Raw genomic sequence first — 21,292 nt, forward strand, 5'->3', positions numbered from 1 at the left:
GTAGATGGTTACTGGGCCAGGTGAGAATCATCTGTACTCTGATGACTCACAGCTGCGTGATGACAGAGCTGACAGACAAAATACATGGGCTGTCCAAAGAGGCTCTACCACCCACCACAGCAACACCCTCCCTGCTGGATGAGAGCGGACCACATCGGGTCCAGGAAGCCTCAGGCCATGACGATCTTAATATATTAATACAAAGATCATCAACAAGACCACTTTAAGTAACGGAGTGCTCGCCACGATTTCTGGGGCTAAATCTGGTCTTAGTATTCATGATCAAGAGGGCATCGGTAATTCCACTGTGTGTCCAGCTAACAAGACTGATGTGTTTGTGCTCCAGCACATGGTATAATAGATGTCTGAATAATGGGAGTAAAGGAAAACAGAGTGAGTAACCACCACCTGGCACGTGGTAGGTCAGGAGAAGAAAACTTGGCCCAGCAGCCAGTACTTCCTGAACAGATGACAGATGCGGCTTCAACAAATCAGCATCACCTGCCACATCAAACACCATGCAGTTAATTTGAACTGAATCAGGCGGGGAACTGGATTTGTAATGAATCTGTGCGTTGGCTACAGTGATAGCTATGGTGATAGATGCATTATAAACACATTCATTCCTCCTTTTATGTTTGGATATATTTTAAGAAACATTATAATAAAAATAATTTAAGTCAACCCGTGAAGTTCTCATTTATGTCCTTTCTCTCAAGGGGGTGTACTTTATTCAGCCTTTAAAAAAACACTATATAATTTTTTTTTTTTTTTTTGCGGTACGCGGGCCTCTCACTGCTGTGGCCTCTACCGTTGCGGAGCACAGGCTCCGGACGCGCAGGCTCAGCGGCCATGGCTCACAGGCCCAGCCGCTCTGCGGCATGTGGGATCTTCCTGGACCGGGGCACGAACCCGTGTCCCCTGCATCGGCAGGCGACTCTCAACCACTGCGCCACCAGGGAAGCCCCGACAGTATATAATTTTTGCTTGCTGCCTTCCCACTGCAGAAAAGGAAACCCATGATTAACTGTCCTTCCCAAGGCAAGCAATATTAGAATAAGGTACTCCTCATCGGGAAATCTTGAAGCAGGAAAAAAAAAAAGAAAAAACCTAAGCCCAATCAGGTAAGCACTGAGCAAACAGTAACATTAATATAGTGAATAAAACATGTTATTTTTATTATTATTCTTCAATATTGGGTTAAATTTAGAAGTGATCTTTTAATTGATCGCCCCTTCAATTTTTTTGTCAAAATGTCCTATTACTACTTTCGTGTTATACGTGTAAATCTACACGAGGAATTTGAAAAGAAAAAAACCACACTCGAGTTCAATGTTGCATGTAGTATAATCCAGGCCAGCAACCAGCACACTGTGTAAAGTTCTGAGTCCTCCTTTTCTCCATTTTTTTTTTCTGATTTTCTATGAAAACATGAACTCTCCTAACATAAAGCTGAAGGCCCTGCTGTTTGCCTACCAAACTCCTGCCCGCCTAAGCTTCTACTTTCTAGCAGAATCGGCATCAGATTGGAAGCTGCAGCAAACAGGTTTCCCCCAAAGAAGCACTGCCTGGTTGCAGGAGTCCCAGCACCTCTAAGGACAAAAGAGCTGATAGGTAAAGGACAGAAACTGCACGCTCACCCAATGGTCCCAGCAGTCCAACCAAGCAAGCACCAGGCCGCTGGGAGGCCAGACACAAAACGGGACTTGGGGTCAACACAAAGACTGTTTTATGCAGAGAAATCATGCCCACAAAAACCTATCTCAGCAGGGCAGCCTCATTCAGATCACCATCGAAAGACTGTATCTTAAAATGCATAACCTTGAAAACACCGGTAAGATGACATTACAGAGAGTTCAAATGTGGAAACTCTGTCCCTAAGCCTCTACTATCACGGGCCACCAAGGAAGGCTGCCTGGGAACCAGATAATAACCATTAAAAGCAGACAGCAGCTGACAGAATTCTAAACCCCACACTCTCTCTTGAGCCATCAAGAGCCCTCTTGTCATTCCAGACCACACTAAAGCAAACTAATTCTCAAAAGGGCTCCTTACCTCTGGCAAATCAAGGTATTTTTAACAGTTCTGCTATCTCTAAATCCAGAGCAGTCCCGAATGACCCTCCCAATCTCTCCCCCAAGGGATACTCAGTAATTAAATTACTGAGAAGCTGCAATGGTTAATATGCACAGGGAATAAACAGGGCTTAAAATGATCATTTTCACATTTTATTTTACCTTAATTTAACAGTAGTATTTTTAAAAGGAAAAGATGGTGCATATTCATATTTGCAGGAGAAAGCCGACATCTAGACAGTGATAACTTCTGTGAACTCCCTGCTGTAAGGCCTTCAGGACTGGAAAATTCGATCCTGTGCAGAGCTGCGTATAAATAACCACCTTCCTTCCTGCCTTCTCCAGTCTGGAGCCAGCACTATAGAAAAAAGAGCCCCACAATTCAATGTGCCTCTTCCTTTGCAGCTCTGCAAGGAATAAAACAGCAGGAGAACTGAAAAGGGCACGTCTACACTGGGACAGACAGAAGACCCGGGTTCAAATTCCAACTCCGGCACTTAACTAGCTCTGTGGCTCTGGCCAAGCCACCCATGCTCTCTAAGCCTTGCTTTTGTCATCTGAAAAACGTGGAAAAGAATATTTAACAATCTCACATGATGGGTTAATGGATTAAATTAGATAACCACGTAAAACTGGTATATACTAGTGCAGGGCTTCTGCACCTTGGCACTATTGGCATTTGGGGCCAGATAGTTCTTCATCGTGGCAGCCATCCCGTGCCTTATAGGATGTTTAGCAGCAGCCCTGGCCTTACCCACTAGATGCCGGTAGCACCTCCTAAGTTGTAACAACCAAAAATGTCTCCAGGCACTGCCAGGTGTTTCAGGGGGCAGGGGGCTTACTCCACAGTTTAAAACCACTGTACCAGGTATTTAGTAAATATTTAATTTTAAAAAGGGTTTCTCCCTTCCTCTCATCCAATAGTCTTCTGAAACAAACCTGGGTGGCGGGGATTTATTCTAGACTGCTCCCTTTTTCTCAGCTAATCAATCAGTAACCACATCCAATGCCTTCCGTCTCCTATATACCTCCTGCATTTATACCGCCTCCCCGCCGGCTTGGTTGGTTCCACTGTCATCACCACCAACTCTGCCCAGCCAGCTGCAGGACCTCCCACTGTGGTCCAACCTCACATCCATTCTTCCGGTGCTGCGTGGTGAGCATTAGAAAAGCACAGATCTACGTGGGTTCTCAAAGCACTTCAGAAGATAAAGTTCCAGTTCCTTGACAAGGTCCACAAGGCTATTCACACAGAGCCACTTCCTCCTGTGACTTGGGCCACCCATGCCTCTGCTGTCCTTCCTCCCCACTCCCTGGAGAACTGCTCCGAGACACCATGGGGTGGTGGTTCCACCCACAAGCTCTGCAGCCAGAGTGCCTTGGTTCGAGTCCTGGCTCTGCCACTTACTAGCTCTGTGACCCCCAAGCAAGTTAGCTAACCTCTCTGTGCCTCAGTTTTCCCATCTGTGAGATGGAGATAAAAGTACCCACCTCCAAGAGCTGCTGTGAAGACTCCACGAGTTTTCGTCAGATATACACATCAGCACCTAGCACATGAAAAGTGCCTGAATTTTAACTACTGGCTTATTTTAATCTAAAACTCAGCTCAGATGTCAGTGTTCGAAGCCGGACACCAGTGTTTTCCACCCACCTTCACAGCCCAGACTCAACAGCACCGTCCTGCACAGTTATTGCTACTACTTCACTGACCACAAGTGATTGCTGTTTACATGCCCGCCTCAAGCAGGTCAGACCCTCAGAGCAAGGGCTGTGTGCCACTGGCCATCTCAGTCCCCAGCACAACATCAGGCCCCGTGCGTGGCTGCCCCACACAAGACAGAATCTCAGATTAGACAATCTCACCAGATCAGCTGGTCCAAAAAAACCCTTATTTGCTCATGCCATACAGATTACCCCTCCATTTTTCTAGTCTATATCATTACTTACTTAAAATTTTCTTAACTATCCTCCTTCCCTAAAATTCTAAAAGGTCTCCTGCTTCTCTAAGCCCCCGTAAAAGGCAAACACATTCCAAAGAAGAAGGGCACAGACTCACCTTTGATCATTTTACACTGGTTTTTAGTTTCCACAGATTCTTTAAAAGGGCAAAGAAATCCTTGAAACTGCCACTGCCCAGACCAGAGCATCTGCTTGAAACCATCATTTCGCAGACTCTAGAATTAAGGTCACCTGGCAAAGAAGGGCAAGTTCTTTGTTGCCCAGGTGTTAAAATCACCACAACAAGACTGGGAAACTGAGATAAAGTAGGAGTTTGGGATTAACATACACACACTACTGGGTATGAAACAGGTAAACAAGGAACCACTATATAGCATAAGGAACTATACTCAACATCTTGTAATAAACTATAATGGAAAAGAATCTGAAAGAGTGTATATACATATAAACACACATCTATTTATGTATGTGTAACTGAATCACTTTGCTGTACACTTGAAACTAACATAATATTGTAAATTAACATTACGTCAATTTTCTTTTTTTCCTGGCCGCACCGCACAGCATGTGGAATATGGGATCTTAGTTCCCCTACCAGGGATTGAACCCGGGCCCTCGGCAGTGAGAGCGCAGAGTCCTAACCACTGGACTGCCAGGGAATTCCCTATACTTCAATTTTTTTTTAATCATTAAAAAAAAAAAAGACTGGGAAGCTGAGAAGTCCCTCCTCCCTGGAGTGACAGGATGTTACAAAATTTGGGAGTTACCAACTCATCTCATCCCATCCATCAAATTGTCCATTATTGGTCACTCCCGCCCCTTCCTGTACTCTTTAATCTTCTTTTTGTGTATTAAGACCAGCCTCATTCTAACAAGACTGAAGGTGATTGTTACAAAATAACAATATACAAAATATAAGACTATAAAAGGGCTTCGAATGGAGAAGTAAGGTCCAAGGACCCCAGAAAGTGAACTGTGGTTCTCAACCACTCATTAGAACAGTACTTCTCAAGCCTGATGCTCAGTTTAAAGGGTTAAAAAATTCTCAACTCTCCTCTCTGTGCTGTCTGAAATTCTTTGATTGATATTTCATTTACAGAAGTGTAAAACTAGGTCTACGGTCTATGGCAGTAGCTGTCACCACACTGGTTCCTTGGGGGTTCCATGTGGGTCTGCTACCAGCTGTGTTTGATGTCGACTCAATTCTCCCACGCCTTTTTTTTTTTTTTTTTTTTTTTTTGCGGTACGCGGGCCTCTCACTGTTGTGGTCTCTCCCGTTGCAGAGCACAGGCTCCGGACGCGCAGGCTCAGCGGCCATGGCTCACGGGCCCAGCCGCTCCGCGGCACGTGGGATCTTCCCGGATCGGGGCACGAACCCGTGTCCCCTGCACCGGCAGGCGGACCCTCAACCACTGCGCCACCAGGGAAGCCCTCTCCCACGCCTTTTTAACTGCAAATGGAAACTTCTGTTCACACGGCCAGGCACACAATTATTTGCCATTCACTGGGCAGCAGGACATCACTGGTGTATTAAGTCAATTTTGGTCCTATTTCCTTAGCTTGAGACACTGAAGGATCACTTACGGCGACACCAAGATGATGTCAAATGTAGGCCCAGAAATTCTACAGCTGTGATCACCTAAGAGCCAGCCCCTCGGCCTTCACCCCAACCTCACTGCACGAGCCGATCCACTTTCTGCATCGCCTTCTCCCTCTCTGCCACAACCACACACACACTGGTATCTCCCAACTGGAGAAAAGAAAACATCCTCCAGGACCCTGGCCCCTGCTTAGCTGCAGCCACGTCTCTTCACTCCTGTTCACAGCAAAATTCCTTTGAAGAGTTGCCTCTGCATGCCCACATTTCCTTCCTCTCCTGCCTGGGGCATCCCTTCCCCCACTCCTGATCAGCAGGGCATCCACCTAGCCACGTCCACACACACTCACTGTCCTCCTGCCACCGGATGCTGCTGACCACTCCCACTACCCCACCCCACCCCCGCAGCCTTCCCGAGGCCACACGTGGTTACAGGCCACGCCTCCTCGCCCAGACCTCCAAAGGCTGACAGACCCAGGGCCTGTGCTCTCCTCTCACTAGTCCTCATTTCTCCGAGTTCCCAGGCCCCACAAGCTAACCACATGCTGAGGACCCCAACGTCCCACCCCTGCCCCGATAGTTCCACTGGGCTCCAGATGCTTATACCTACCTGCGCGCTGGCATCATCGGGAGGCTGAGTAGGTATGTTACTCTTAACCTAATCAAAACAGCCCTTTGGATTTCCCCATTTCCCCTTAATCTTCTTCCTCTCGAGATCTTCCTCTCGGTAACTGACCACCTAATTGCTCACACCATAATCCTGCGTGGTAACTCCATATCCGTCTGTCAAGAGCCAGGCAATTCCTCCAAAATACAGGCCAAATCCATCCACGTCACCACACTGCGCTGTGCCCTTCCTTGGACCCCAGCCCACCACCACCTCTCGACCAACCAGTACTGGAGTTTACCGACTGGTCTCCTTGCTTTCATTCTTGTCCTTGCCCCAACAGTCCTTTCTCCCCAGAGGTGCTTCAAGCCACAAATCAGATTCTGCTACTCCTCTGCTTAAAACCCTCCAATGGCTCCCCAACTGTGCTGAGAAAACCCAGCCCTCTGGATCGGTCCCCTGTCCACACCCCCGACCATTGCCTGCCAGTACCCCCGCCCCCCATGCTCCAGCCAGGCTAATTCTCTCTCTGTTCCTCAAGCTTGTTGCCTCTGTGTTTGCTATCCCCACTGTCTGGAATATTCTGTCCCCAAACCTCAAGCAGCTGTCAACACCTCATTCAGCTCTCAGCTGAACTGCTGTTATAGTATACTATAGGTTCTTGAAGAGCAGGTGCACACCCATGGCACCCGGCGGGGGCACTTTGCCCCCCTCAGGGACGTGAAATTTGCAAAAACATGTCACAGCCTCTCCCTAATGCCGAGATGGCAAATGTTCACACCACCCAGCCTCACTGCTGCAACCCTTCATGCAACCCTTCATTCACCACGAAGGGCCTGATTCATGCTTAAGAGGCATCTGCTTCTGGGAAGAGGGATGCTGCGCTTCCCAGCATCAGACACCACTTCCTGTGTTTGGGGATTCCCACAGCGTGAGTTCTGGTGGGAGGCTGGGTCCAGCTCCCACTACAGAAACCAAAAGTTTAAAAGGGGAAGAAACAGACTCGTCGCACCCCTCCCCCAGCAGCAAGGATGTAAGCCCATGGTTGTGGTGAGCCAATCAGAGGCTCCTGCCTGAGTTTTCCCACTAGGGACGCAAAGAGACAGTGGGCAGAAAAGAATCAGTGTAGCGGGCCTGAGGCTGCTATCCTTAGAAAGCCCACTTGCAAGATTGGCTGGCTTCCCTCCACTGATATAAACGTTCCCTAAATGCTAAGTGTGCCTCGGCGTGCCCAGACTGTGCAAACACCTGCCTTCCTTCTGGGAGCCTGGAATTTTAGTACATGGTAGGCAGAGGGCACTTACACAATCAGTCCCCAATAAAAAGCTTGGGCACTGAGTCTCCAATGAGATTCCCTGGTAGACAACGTTTCCTATACGTGATCACAGTAGCTGATAGAGGAATTAAGCACATCCTGTGTGACACCCCTGGAGGAGGCCTCTTGGAAGCTCCCGGCTGGTTTCCTCCGGATGTCACTCCGGGCATCTTTATCCAGCTTTACTGATTTTGCTTTGTTACCCTTTCACGTAATAAACTGTAACTGTCAGTGTACCCATTTCTGGGTCTTGTGAGTCCTTCTGCTGAATCATGGAGACTGAGAGCGGTTGTGAGGACCCGCAACACAAGTAGGAAATGAGAGAGCTGATGCAGCTACAGCAGGTGGAGCCCTGCCACACGGCATCCAGAGACGGGTGGGGAACACTGTCGGAGGTGGCATTCAGCGTCTAAGAGCCCTGGAGCCCTTGTCAGATGCTTCCTGCAGGCTCTCTGGCTGCAATTCTGGGTGTCCAGCCTCCCTGAGTCCCTGACCACTGCCCAGGTTTGGCTGCCCAGGTTTGGCACAGGTACCTCTGTGCTATGCAAAATGCCTTCAATAAATCCCTTTCTGCTCAAATTCATCAGAATTGGTCGCTGTTGCTTGCAATCAAGAGCCCTAACTATCACAGATTTTGTGATACGGTAGCATTATCAATAAAATTGGAATGCCCGAAGGGGGGTGGGGTAGGCAGAGGGTCCTGTGAGTCCCACAGTACCAGGCTGGAGAAGTTGGTCATTCTGAGCAGGTAAAGCAAAGGGAGAGTGAGTTTAAGTGCCCTGTTGTCTGCTGGACCCAAACTTTGTGCCTCTTCATCGGAGGCTATTTTTCGAATCACCCTGAGGCAGAAACAATGGGATGAGTAGGGCATAGAGACCTGTCACTAAGACACAGAAATTCCCAGAAGCACCGACTTCATCTAGATAAGATCACTGGCTGTCACTACCAGCCCATGGAATTGACTGGAAGCAAAAACACCCGGAACCTAAGTTTTCATGGGAGCAACACTGCCACGTATTCAGCTCAGATGATGCCAGCCTATGGCTGCTCAACTCCCAGACAAACCACCCTGCAGTCCCAAACTCACACCAAGCAGGACCCAAGAGGAGGCGCTCTGCCAGTTCCCATCCATCCAGGCACGGCTGCAGAAGACAAGGACCAAGGAGGATCCTCACACTGGACACAACGCAGCAGAGCTGGAAGCTGCCGGACTGGCTGACCAGGGCAACAACTCATTACTCCTGTTCCGCCAGCAACCATCCACCCTGAGCTTCCCTATTTTCTCCCTCTCCAAACGGGAGGTTTATTGTAATAACCTGTTCCTTCTTCACCACTGGAGGCTGGATGGTTGGGGGGAACATAACCAATTAAGCCATAGTCACTAGATCAAAAAAAACACCTTCTTTCAGGTGGAAGAGAAGTGACAGTGTATCACCCAGAGATCCCTGCAATACTTAAATGAATATCTGGGTTGCCTCCCTGGGGAAAGGAAGCATGTGATTTCATGAAGTCATGGACATTTCTGAAGGTGGGTGAATTATCCAACAGGTGCACTATGGGCTGAAACAGTAAGGCAATAAAGGTAATTCCACCCCCTCTTTCCCGCTGGCTGGTTGAGGGATGAGCAGAACGAAGCTTCTGTGGGCCAGTGAGAGACAACGAGAGATTTCCTGGGTGATTATGGGAATGAAATTTCATTTATCTTAAGCGGAAAGCCACAGGAAGCGATTATCTTTCCTCTGCAAGGAGGAAAAGAGAACAAAGCTCTAAGCACCACTGGCAGCCACCCTCAGACCAATAAGGCCTCTGAACAGGGCCAGGCTGTAGATAGCGGAGTCGTGAAAAACAAACTTGATTCCTCGATGATATCATTGAGCTGGCCCTTGTCCTACGGTCCAGGTGGGTACTTCTTAATAGACACATCATAACTGAACAAGAGAGATGAGGCTGGAGTCGCCATAACAGCTATCAAGGATCTACCATAACACACAAGTTGAGATTGGCCAACTCAAGTGCCACAATTCTAAGATACCATCACCTGTAAGCTGTAACTTTGGGGACGATGGGGGATACGGAGGAGATAAGCGTGCAAGGAACCTACCACCACATTAAACACACTTATCAACTGTAAGATGCATCCTTATTTCAGAAACACTAAAAGGCTGATGGAAGGCGGATAGAGTGATGTCCCAGGTTAGATGTAACATAGTATTTGCCAACTCTGTCCTTCCGTTGAGGAACGAACAACAATGAAACATACCCTGGGAAACAATGACCCTTGAGGGACGTTACTCAAGGGACGTTACTTAGCTTGAAGGCAAAACAAAGAAGAGCTTCCAGCCACTCTGTTATGTGTCCCTATGACTATAGCTATTCAGTTATCACCTTGATATCTAAACGCTACTCAAGGCTGCAATTAGGTAACAACAAGACCTCTCACTCGAAACCCAAGAAGACAAAATACAGAGAAACAAATTTGAGTTTGATCACAGGTCACAATTTTCATAGTACACACACGAAAAAGTCAGAACACTACTAAAGATTTAAATGACTTTAATGCAACTGTAGTGCCCTGAAGGATGAAAAATCATACGTGTCTACAGTGGAGAAAATGAAACATCTAGTTTGCAAGCTGCTGGTGAAAAGAAGGTCGGATTGACCAGCCACTTTTTCTGAAAAAATAACCAACCTTTTACCTCTCCCCTCCACTTCCCACCTTGGGAGCCTACTGAAAGGCACAAGTGGCAACGCAATGACCTTGATGTCCTCAGATACAAAGCACAAAGCAGGGCGTTGATAAAATGTGCTCAACTGAGCAAACACTATAATATCTGGATGGAACAAGTGCTCTAATTTTACCCAAAGCCTGAAGCACATGCATTTGGGAGGTTTCTTTCTACCTCATTTTCAGACTTATCCTTATGTTAAGAAAAAAAAAAGTTTGTTGTAGAAATATAGAAAACATTAAGCAAACAAAAAAGACAAGAAAAAGTACCTGTAATTCCTTTGTTTAAAGATAACTGCCATTAACATCATGGGTTATATTCCTGGTCATTTTTCCTATGCATAAACACCTTTTTTTTTTTTTTTTTTTTTTGCGGTACGCGGGCCTCTCACTGTTGTGGCCTCTCCCGTTGCAGAGTACAGGCTCCGGACGCGCAGGCTCAGCGGCCATGGCTCACGGGCCCAGCCGCTCCGCGGCATGTGGGATCCTCCCGGGCCGGGGCACGAACCCGTGTCCCCTGCATCGGCAGGCGGACTCTCAACCACTGCGCCACCAGGGAAGCCCTATGCATAAACACTTTTAACCACAATAGGATTCTACTGTTTTGGAGAAACAGCACACCCAGTGTTTTGTAACCTACTTTTCCCACGTACTATTATATTACTGTCATCTCCATGTTATTAAATATTCTTCAATATCTCCCCACCCCCTCTCCCATCCTTGTGGCTGCACAATAAATACCCTTCTCCATCTCACTTCTCCCAGCAAAGGAGGAAAAGCTCTTAGTTCCAGCTTAAATGTTCTCTTTCACTGAGAGTGGCATGGACATATATACACTACCAAATGTAAAAATAGCTAGCTAGTGGGAAGCAGCCGCATCACACAGGGAGATCAGCTCGGTGCTTTGTGTCCGTCCACCTAGAGGGGTGGGATAGGGAGGGTGGAGGGAGATGCAAGAGGGAGGGGATATGGGGATATAGGTACACGTATAGCTGATTCACTTTGTGATACAGCAAAAACTAACACACCACTGTAAAGCAATTATACTCCAATAAAGATGTTAAAAAATATATTTAAAAAAATCATCATGTTGTAGACCTTAAACTTATACAATGTTATATGTCAAGTATATCTCAATAAACCTGAAGAAATTCCATCTAAAAAAAAATGTTCTCTTTCACTAATAACACGCACTGACAATTAAGACCTCTATTCCAAAGGCAGGCAGCGCAGCCCATACCAACTTCTCAGTTATCAGCAAAAACATACTCTGGAACTCAAAATCAACAGAGTTCAGCTCACTCTAGTTACAGCTTAATTCAAGAACCACGTTCATTTATCCTCAGGAGTTAACAGGCGAGAAGGAAATACAGCCAGTTCCAAGTTTAAAAACCAACTTACTGTTAATTACAGCTGCTTCCTAATCATCACACACAGTATACAAAACACAAAAGGAATGAGAAGAAAGGATAGAAGGAAGCAAACTGATGCTCGGTTTTGCTTTTTTTTTTAAACCCCACACTCCTTCCCCTTTCCTTACCAAATTGCCAATGAAGATGAAGTTAGCACTCTGGTGACACCCAAAGATAAACCACTGATTAACTGAGAGAGGAAAAAAATGGAGACTTAGAAAAGAAAGCACAGGATATTTAACGGATTCCCATTCTTCGAGAGCTGATAGTAGCTGGGAGAGTCGGAAGTATGTAGAGCTTCTAATTGAGCGGGATACACATCCGCCCACTTTTTCTCATGAATAGTTAATACTGAGTGCTTACGAAGCAAAATAAGTCTCTAAGTACCATCGGCTTGCTTTCATTTTCTGGGAAAACCAGACCAAGGTGACTTCCAGCACTAAAAAGCAAAACTTAATACATGTAAATAAAAACTAACCCTTTCGATACAAACACCTTCAGTTAAACACCAGGAAAAGTTAGTAGAGAGGATCTTCGTCGTCTGCTCCATTACCTGGGACCCAAGCCTGTCTTCCCTGGAGTCCCCACATTGGTGACACCTAACACGGTGGCCAATATGTACATTCAAAACTTTAAGTCACACAGATCGCCAAAAACCTGTTTAACTTTGAAGTTTTAAACATTAAAACAGATGCTCAACTGGGGCTGCTCCACGTGACCTCCAGCCAGGTGGGCGTGAATCGTCCATCTTTCTCGCTGCAGCTGCCTCACTACTATGACAACCCACAAGGGCAAGTCCAGCTTTACAAAGTGCTCTAAAAGACACGAAGTGTGATCCAGAACTGCGCCTGAGGAGACCAGGAAGAGCCGGGCCTTGAACAAGGCTGAAAATGGGAAATATAATTAAAATATGAAAACTGTATTAACAAAGGCAAGAATCAGAGGCACAAAAAAAAAAAAAAAAAAGAATCACAAGAGGCACAGCTCAGGCCCTTGTCGCTGTTCCACAGGGTCCCCACCCGGGTCTGCTCCCTCAGTCCGGAGGGACCTAGTCACACAGATGGAACACACTGTCTCCATCTGGAAGACAGAGGTGACCACAGAGGTGACCTAAGCCACTCAAGTGGCGCAGTGGTTGAGAGTCCGCCTGCCGATGCGGGGGACACGGGTTCGTGCCCCGGTCCGGGAGGATCCTACATGCCGCGGAGCGGCTGGGCCCGTGAGCCATGGCTGCTGAGCCTGTGCGTCCGGAGCCTGTGCTCCGCGACGGGAGAGGCCACAACAGTGAGAGGCCCGCGTACCGCAAAAAAAAAAAAAATTCACTTCAGCATTATCTGGGAAACCCTGACAAGTCCCGGGTGATGGGCCACCACCCTAACCAGCAATGGGACTATTCCCTGGGTGTGTTCATCCCCTGCATGGGGCCACCATCCCTACAAACCCCGCCAGGGGGCATCTTCACAGGATGGATTTCACGTCGCAGCATTTTACACTAAAAGAAAAGTCATTTTTGAATGGCCCTTTTTTCCTGGTGAATAGGAAGCATAAAAAGAATACGAAATCTCTCAGTGGACGCTTGCCTGCCAAGAAGTCACCAAACAGTGAATTTGATGACAGCAAGGGAATCTGATAGGCTCACCATTAAACTTGGCCAGTTTTGAATCAATACGGGACTCTGAACTCAGGGAAAAAAAGTCGACCAAAGCGTCAAATTCAAGCTCATTACCTGGGACGTGCTTATGTAACACAGCTCTTCTCACCTAAAGCCTAATTCAGGCCACACGGGTTCAGAATAAAACATTATGCCTATAGGAGATCTTACATTTCCATGAAATAAGTGTCCCAGATCTCTAAGCACTGCTTTTCTCTCTGCCGGAACCTGAGCCGCGGTCTTGCCTCAGGAACCAAGAATATCTCCAGCAATTCAATACCCGGGAGTAGTGAAGATTGTTAGTTTCTCTCAAAGTCAATGACAGCAATCATGAAACGGTCTGTACAATGCAAGTAGAATTATTCAGAAGTCCTTATGCACCCAAGAAGAAAGGATGTGACAGTGGTTCTCAAAGGACCTTTCCTGTGTGTCTGTAGGTTATGGGGCTTTTTCCCCCAAATCCAAATGCGTGTCCCTCCCCCAAATTTTAATATGTTCTGGATAAGAGGAACCCTGAAAAACTTGGAAAACAGATGATTCCTGATACTGCCCACAATGAGAAATATCACTTTAAGTGTTTTTAGTAAAGAACTGACTTTTTAGTTAATAGGAGAATATTGTTTTCTAAATCTAGTTTCTTTATCCTCATCTCTAAATTATCCTCCCATTTCTATATTCCACCAACAAGCAACGCCAACAGTAACATCGTTAAACAGAAACAGTACAAACGTTGCCACCTATAGTCGGAAAATGAAATATATTTGTTTATACTGTGACCTGGAAGAGAAACAATATAAAAACAGAAAGTAACACTGTCACACTTCTCATGCTCTTCCTTAATCCTACGACCTTAATACTTATCATCATCATATGACTCGTTTATTATTTTAATCCTTTTACATGGATTGTCAAAAGATCACTATGTAGTCAGGTTTATTACCAATTCCCAAATCTATCAGTAGGACAGAAACACTTACTCAAAGACCTACCACATCAAAATGCTTAAAAACTCCAGTTAGGGTCTCTTTTGATTGCTGTTACTTGTCTAGGACCCAAAATTCAAAAGCAGCAATAAAACCTGTTTAAACGTCTTCTTAACTCAAAATTAAAAATTTAATATGATCTCAATCTATCACAGAGAAATTAATTTGTTTCTTCCACCAGTCACATACTACCATGTTTTTATGGTATTATATAAATAACTGCACAATACAGAAAGGTTATGAATTATCAATGAACATACAGTTTCTTCCCTTCGGGGTGCGTGCAGAAGCAATGTAGCAGGAATTCTAAAGTACTGCTGTGATAATGTCACATTCTGAAACCATTCTTAACGTCAGGGGTTTCTTCCTTGAGATTATTCATGTTTCTCCTGAATGTATACCAAGCATACAGATGCTCCCACAATTCCCAAACAACTTTCCAAGGAAGTTTCCTTGGTGATGTGGGCACTCGCTGCATTGAAGAGACAGGTGCCCAGGCCCCATTCAATCACTTCCCTTTAAATTGCATTCTGGGGACTTCCCTGGTGGTCCAGTGGTTAGGACTCTGCACTTCCACTGAAGGGGGCAAGGGTTCAATCCCTGGTTGGGAAACTAAGATCCCGCAAGCCTCACGGCGAGGCCAAAAAAATGAAATATAATTTTAAAATTAAAATTAAATTGCATTCCACATGGAAAAGAACTGCAGTCATCTGAGGATTCCCATTTGCCACTCTCCTCATGCCTTTGACCAAAAAATTGTATTCCTTAAGGAAACTACTTTTCAGTGAGGACATAATTCAAATAAACATTCTGACTATAAAATTCAGCAGACTATACATTAGAATGTCAATTTCTTGCAAATTCCATAGACTCCTTGAAGCAAAGAAAAACCAACAGAGAGGAGAATTTAAAACAATACGTTAGGGCTTCCCTGGTGGCGCAGTGGTTGAGAGTCCGTCTGCCGATGCAGGCGACACGGGTTCGTGCCCAGGTCCGGGAAGATCCCACATGCCGCGGAGCGGCTGGGCCCGTGAGCCATGGCCGCTGAGCCTGCGCGTCCAGAGCCTGAGCTCCGCAACGGGAGAGGCCACAGCAGTGAGAGGCCCGCGTATCGCAAAACAAAGCAAAACAAAACCAGTACATTATATTGGCCGATTTTAAAAACTGCTTTCAAATGTCACCATAAAACCTAGGCCCTTTTAGGATCTGTTTCTCAAATGTTAGCAGTAATGACACATGTAACTGGGGTAGCCCATGTCCTGGGTAGAGAGCTCCCCGACCAGCAGGGATAGGCCTGACTCAGGCAGGCACTTGGAGCTGGAAGGGACAAGGCTTATGTTCCTCTGAGAAGTGGCCTCTCAGCACCCTCCTTCAGATCCAAACAATACCCAAACTGTAATTTCTGAAAGCAATCTTGTGACCATTTTTTGCACAGCTGCAAAGATGGCCTGCAGGGTTTCTCAAGTAATCTCTAGAAAACACACATGGACCACATTCTATAAATTAACGACTATTCTCAATTACTCACATGTGGCTAATCAGGTGGCCCAGCAGCTAGGTTCCCTGTTTCTTCTCTGCTGATGTCCACTTAAGAGCATTTCCCTTATGCTAGCCCTTTTCTCTGAGACAGAAGAGCAGGAATCTGAGTGGAGTTGACTTTAAATTATTGACTGGACTTTCCCGGTAGCGCAGTTGTTAAGAACCCGCAGATGGGGTTCGATCCCTGGTTTGGGAATATGCCTCAGAGCAACTAAGCCCATGCGCCACAACTACTGAGCCTGAACTCTAGAGCCTGTGAGCCACAACTACTGAGCCCGTGTGCCACAACTCCTGAAGCCCACACGCGTAGAGTCCGTGCTCCGCAACAAGAGAAGCCACCGAAATGAGAAGCCCGCGCAGCGCGAAGAAGAGTAGCCCCTGCTCACCACAACTAGAGAAAGCCCACAGACAGCAACGAAGACACAACACAGTCACAAAAAAAATTACTGACTGATGGGGCGTGGTGTTTGAAACTAATGACCCAGGGTTATCCCAGGCTTCCGGTTAGAGTAAGTAATGAATTCTAACACATCCTTGTTTTCATATTTTAACATCTCTGAAATAATGATGCTTCACGAAATCAACAGTATTATCACAGCTTGACAGCTTTTCTTTTCTTAGTGGTCGATAAAACAGTGGTGCATCTTAAAATTGACAGCATCTTGGAGTAAAGAAAATACTGTATCTATGCCAAAGGTTAACCTTAAATGTTTGTTATGAAGCGGGTAACTATATGCAAATGAGCAAGAAGACTCCTAAGACTACAGGAGAAGAAGAGACCGTGGCAACTGTAGCACAGCTGCCTCATCTCAAGGGCCACAACTCAGACCCATTAACTTGCCAGGTGAGAATGTAGCCCCAATGAAGTCAGATTTTTACCATTTTCCATGAAAATTCCCAAGATTTAAAACACTATGGAGATAATACTAAGCAGGGTCCCTGGTCAACTGTGGCCAGAAGCCATCAGTTTACAACCCCTGACATTTATCTCCTACATTATCCTGAATAACTTAGTTATGAAGACTTTTCAAGTACTTGGAAGAGAGGGAGCATGTTAAAAACTAGGGTTGTGGAATCAACAGAACTGGGTTCAAATCCTGGCTCTACAACTTAACTCGCTCTGGGTCCTTATGCAGGTCACTTAACCTCTCTGAGCCTCCACTCATCTGTAAATCATAGCACACCTCACTGGGTTCTTACAACAATTAATTGAGACGGTAAGTGCATAAAGGCTTAACACAGTGCCAGGTGTAGAGAAAACATATGAAACGTTAGCCAACTATTTTTTTTGCATTATTTTTTGCGTTATTTGCATAAAATAAAGAGGTAGGGTGTCAAAGTATCATCCCACGTCAGCCTGGCCTTCATCTCTATGCCATTTGTTTCATTCTAACCGCCAAAAATGTAAACGCCATATCTAAGGAAAAAGTTATCAAACTTTCACTCACCAGAAAATCTTGTAAATAAAGGATACCTTTCTGAGATGCTGTAATAAAAGATTTCAGAAGGTTCACAGCAACATTCACGAGTAAACTATGCCAAAATGGGCTGCAGCTTGCCAAAAAATAAACAAAAACAAAAAACCACCAAGGAACTAAGCCAAACGCAGAAACTAGTCCAAACTGTTCTGATTCCAAATCAAATCTGATCCTGGGCCCTGAATCAGAAATTTGCTTAATCTGCTAATCCCTCCAATACCAAAAGCCCTTCGTCTGATAGCAATTTCAAATTTGATTACCTAAATGGACTTAATTTGAATCCGGGTGAATATGAACTATAATTCACCAAAGGAACCCCAGCCAGAAAGGCACAATAAAAAATAAACAGCACATGCACTCACACAAGCAAAGCCCACATTTAATCCCTTTCATTTGACAAGCTGGACAGACCTAGGAACAATGCCCTCTGTCTTGGCATCCCGCGATTTTCTGGGTTAATGCAATGCTTCATCACCAGCAGTGCTTAGAGCTAAAGCGTCTTTCTGTGACGGGATACAACTAAGTGCATGCCAAACACACGATAATGCTTTTCACCAACCTTCAATGAAAATACAAACTTTTATGAAATTTGCTAGGTACGAATGCCTATTTAGCTAAGAGGTTTATAAGGTGACTCTTCCACACAGCAATCAAAATATCTTTGTTTGTGATGATCTACAGCACACCAACTGTATGAGCTGAAGCGAACGCCTTGGGAAAACAACCCTGCTGTTTGTTTCATCAGGCATCTACTTTAAGAGCCTGTTAAAATCTTCCATTTGTTTTCTTACACAGGCTAACTCAGGAAGACAAAACAAGCTGTTCAAATTCAACAATTTCTTGTTAATATTCCACGAAGGCAATCCCTGATCTTCCGAAGGGCAACCTGACAGCATGAAACCTCCCATAAAAAGCAAATACCATAAAAATGTGAAGTCATCAAAACAGCCCTGCCTTTTTTTTTTTTTTTCCTCACCACTGGTAGGACAAGCTGAAAAGGGAAGACAGATGTGACCTGTCTTTTGGAATAGTGTGTGGAACTAAATAGTATCACCAACATGGCCACCACTCAATCAATCAATATAATGTCCTCATCACCTCTTGCTATTCCCTATACAGCCCTAAATTCCCCTCCAGCAACATACAGGAGTGAACCCAGTCATACACAAACACACACACTCACACACACCCTGATTCTGTTTACATTCCATCCTTCACTTTTGCCCTAGACACCAATTAAGATCATCAGTATTAACTCACCTAGACAAAAGTGGTAAGATGTGCTCTGGGTCGATTCTGACACTAACTGTAAATGCAGACAAAGCAGAAACTACACTGACATGCATGTGATTCATTTATCCAGCTGCTTTTCCCAAAACGCTCTTTAAGAATTCTCTTTTCCAGGGATTTTTAATAATAATCATAATAAGTCATTTTTTTAAAAAGACCTAAGATGAAAAGCATCTGTCTTCAAGCCCCTTTGTTTGGGAATGTGTATCTCACCACCTTTCTAAAAGCTCACTGCCTGCCCTCTACCGCTACTAATTAAATGGAGAAGTAGGGAATGAAAGAGTAAGCTCCCCAAAGAGAAAACAGGGAGAGGAGATCCCCCTGGGTAAGTGAAACACTGTTACTTTTCACCCATCCTCAGGTAAGTGCACAAAAGGGGGGGAAATATTTTACAAGAGCCCAGCATGGCAAAATGATCGGTAACGCCAATCACATTATTTGCATTGTGATCATTCTTTGATAAAATAAATACCACAGCAAGCTTTACCTAGCAACATTAAGGGGGGGAACATACCCACAACACCTTCTCCACCCTAAAACACCTATTCCATTACACACTTCCGCAGCGCGCGCGCGCGCGCGCACACACACACACACACACACACTACCAGGGTGGGAGAGAAGCCATAACGTGGTCGTGTCTATTAACCCCACCCCTATCACCAGAGAAAGAGGGGATCTCAGAAAAGAAAGGAGAGGAAGAAAGAGAAACCCAGAAATCCTTGAATTTCCAGACATTAACTTATCATGAAATGCACAACCAGGATAGGAAATACCTCCCCGCTGAGTAATGCCTCTTGGGTTGTAAATTCACCTCTCGAAAGGGGAGCCAGACCTGAACGCGCGCCCCGCCAGATGGCAAACCCCTCCTACCTGCTCCATCCAGCTTGCCCGTCACGCCGCGCCAGCGACAGCCGCCCACCCCACTTTTGGCAGAGCAACACACTAATAAGACCCGAGTGTGGCTAGTCGGGAGAGGTCTAAGCAGTGATGTAGCAGGATCTTCTCAAAAGGGGGGAGTGGGAACCCGCGAGGAGAGAGTGAGGGTAAAAACAAAGCCCTTTCCAGGCGAATCGACAGCCTCGGGGGCGTGGCTTACTTAATTCGCTTCATCAATAAAAAGGATCAATTGAGCTTTCCTCTCTCCACCCACCCCGGAGGTGCTGGATCCCAGAGAGGGAAAAAAAAATGGCAGGGCTGCAAGCTTCCCCCAAGTTTCCAGCAGCACCTGCCCCCATCCTAGACCTCCTCCCCCCACCAAAAAGACCCCGAAATCCACACTCCTGGCTTTAGACTCTGCAAGACAGAGGGTCGGACACGCACAGCTCAGAACGTTTCACTCTCTCCCACCGTAACAAGCACACACGCATCAGAACACTTGCTGACACCATCATTAGAAAGTTCCAGGGGGAGACAATCCAGGTTTTGCCGCGGCCCCGGGCTCCCCCGCGCGGCGCGGGTCTCCAGCCCGCGACCCAGACGTGACACACGTCATGGACTCCAGGGCTGCAGGGGCGAAAGGCGGAAAGTTGCCCCACAGCCCCAAGAGACGCGGCTTGGAGGAAAGGAACACGCGGGCTGAGAAGCGCACGCGCCCTCCTTCCACCCAAAGGCGGGGAGCGGCGAGTGAACCCCAGGCTCGCTGGGCGTCGCGCCGCTTTATTTACAAACAATGCGCAGGGCCGGGGGGGAGGGGCGGCAGGCTCGGGGCGGAAGAAGCGAGCACCCCACCGGGACCCCGCTCCCGGACGCTCCCGCCTTTGGGGTCCCCCTGCAGGCGCGGGGGACGCGCACCCAAGGGGTCGTCCCACTCCCCACTCCCTGCCGCCGCCGGACAGGAACCTCCCGGGGAGTCCCGTCGGGAAGGGGGCGCAGCTCACCTCGTCTTCCGAAAGTCCGTAGACCGCCTCCCCAAGCCCGGTCGCCATGGAGCCGGCCCCCCGCGCGGGATCAGACGTGCTCCCGGGCTGCTGGGCTGCGGCGCGGGCGGCCAGGTCTTCCCTCCTCCTCCGGGGCCGTCCGGCCCTGCGCGCGTCCCGCCGGGCGCCGGCAGGTGAGGGAGCCCGAGCGCGCGCGCCCCGGCCGCTGCCTGCGCCGCTTCCTCCCGGAAGGCTGCGGGGCCTTGCGGGCCGGCGGTCCCGAGAGCGCGGCGTGCAGCGGGCGGCGGCGGCGCAGCGCCCGCCGGGCTTTCCCTCCCTCCCAGCTCGCCCGCCGCTCTCCGCCCCTCTCCGAGCCTGCTCTCTGATCTCTGGAACCCGGCTCGTCCGCCCCCACGCTCGCTCCCTCTCGGCCCCCGCTCTCCCCGCCCCCTCCTCCGCCTCCTCCCGCCCCGCGCTCAGAGGGGATCCTCCCCGCCTCGCCGGGGCGGGCACACGCGCCCCCCAAGCCAATCACAGGCCGGGCTGGGGGGCGGGCCGCGGGCGCGGGGGTGGTGGAGTTCGGCCCCAGTGCCCACCCCACCCCCTCGCTCCCCTGCGGTTCCCCGCGGACTCCCCAGCCGTGAAGCGGGTCCCCTCGGAGCTGACCCACCCTCCCCTCCCGCTTTCCCTCCTCTTTGGGGAGCGGGCAGGTTGGGCATTTGGGGCCGCTGAAGGCATTTTCCACAAGAAAGTCCATTTCTCTTCCCCGAGGTCTTTTCACCAAGACCCCTGAGCTCGCCGT

At 47.5% G+C, this 21,292-nt stretch overlaps 1 protein-coding gene across 2 annotated transcripts in view; it reads right to left on the bottom strand.

Annotated features, from left to right (window-relative positions):
- The window catches only part of NEDD4L (NEDD4 like E3 ubiquitin protein ligase), a 340,545-nt gene extending 319,859 nt beyond the window's left edge, over positions 1–20,686 (bottom strand). The window contains exon 1 of one of the 2 annotated variants that reach the window (XM_060121798.1): positions 20,512–20,686. In XM_060121798.1, coding sequence (XP_059977781.1) covers positions 20,512–20,559 — 48 coding nt within the window. In that variant the 5' untranslated portion in view covers positions 20,560–20,686. The remainder of the gene's footprint in view (positions 1–20,511) is intronic. The other variant, XM_060121799.1, reaches the window with a different exon arrangement.
- Positions 20,687–21,292: the final 606 nt, after the last annotated feature.

Source organism: Lagenorhynchus albirostris, chromosome 14 (genome assembly GCF_949774975.1).
Source record: "Lagenorhynchus albirostris chromosome 14, mLagAlb1.1, whole genome shotgun sequence".
Classification (NCBI taxonomy): Eukaryota; Metazoa; Chordata; class Mammalia; order Artiodactyla; family Delphinidae; genus Lagenorhynchus; species Lagenorhynchus albirostris.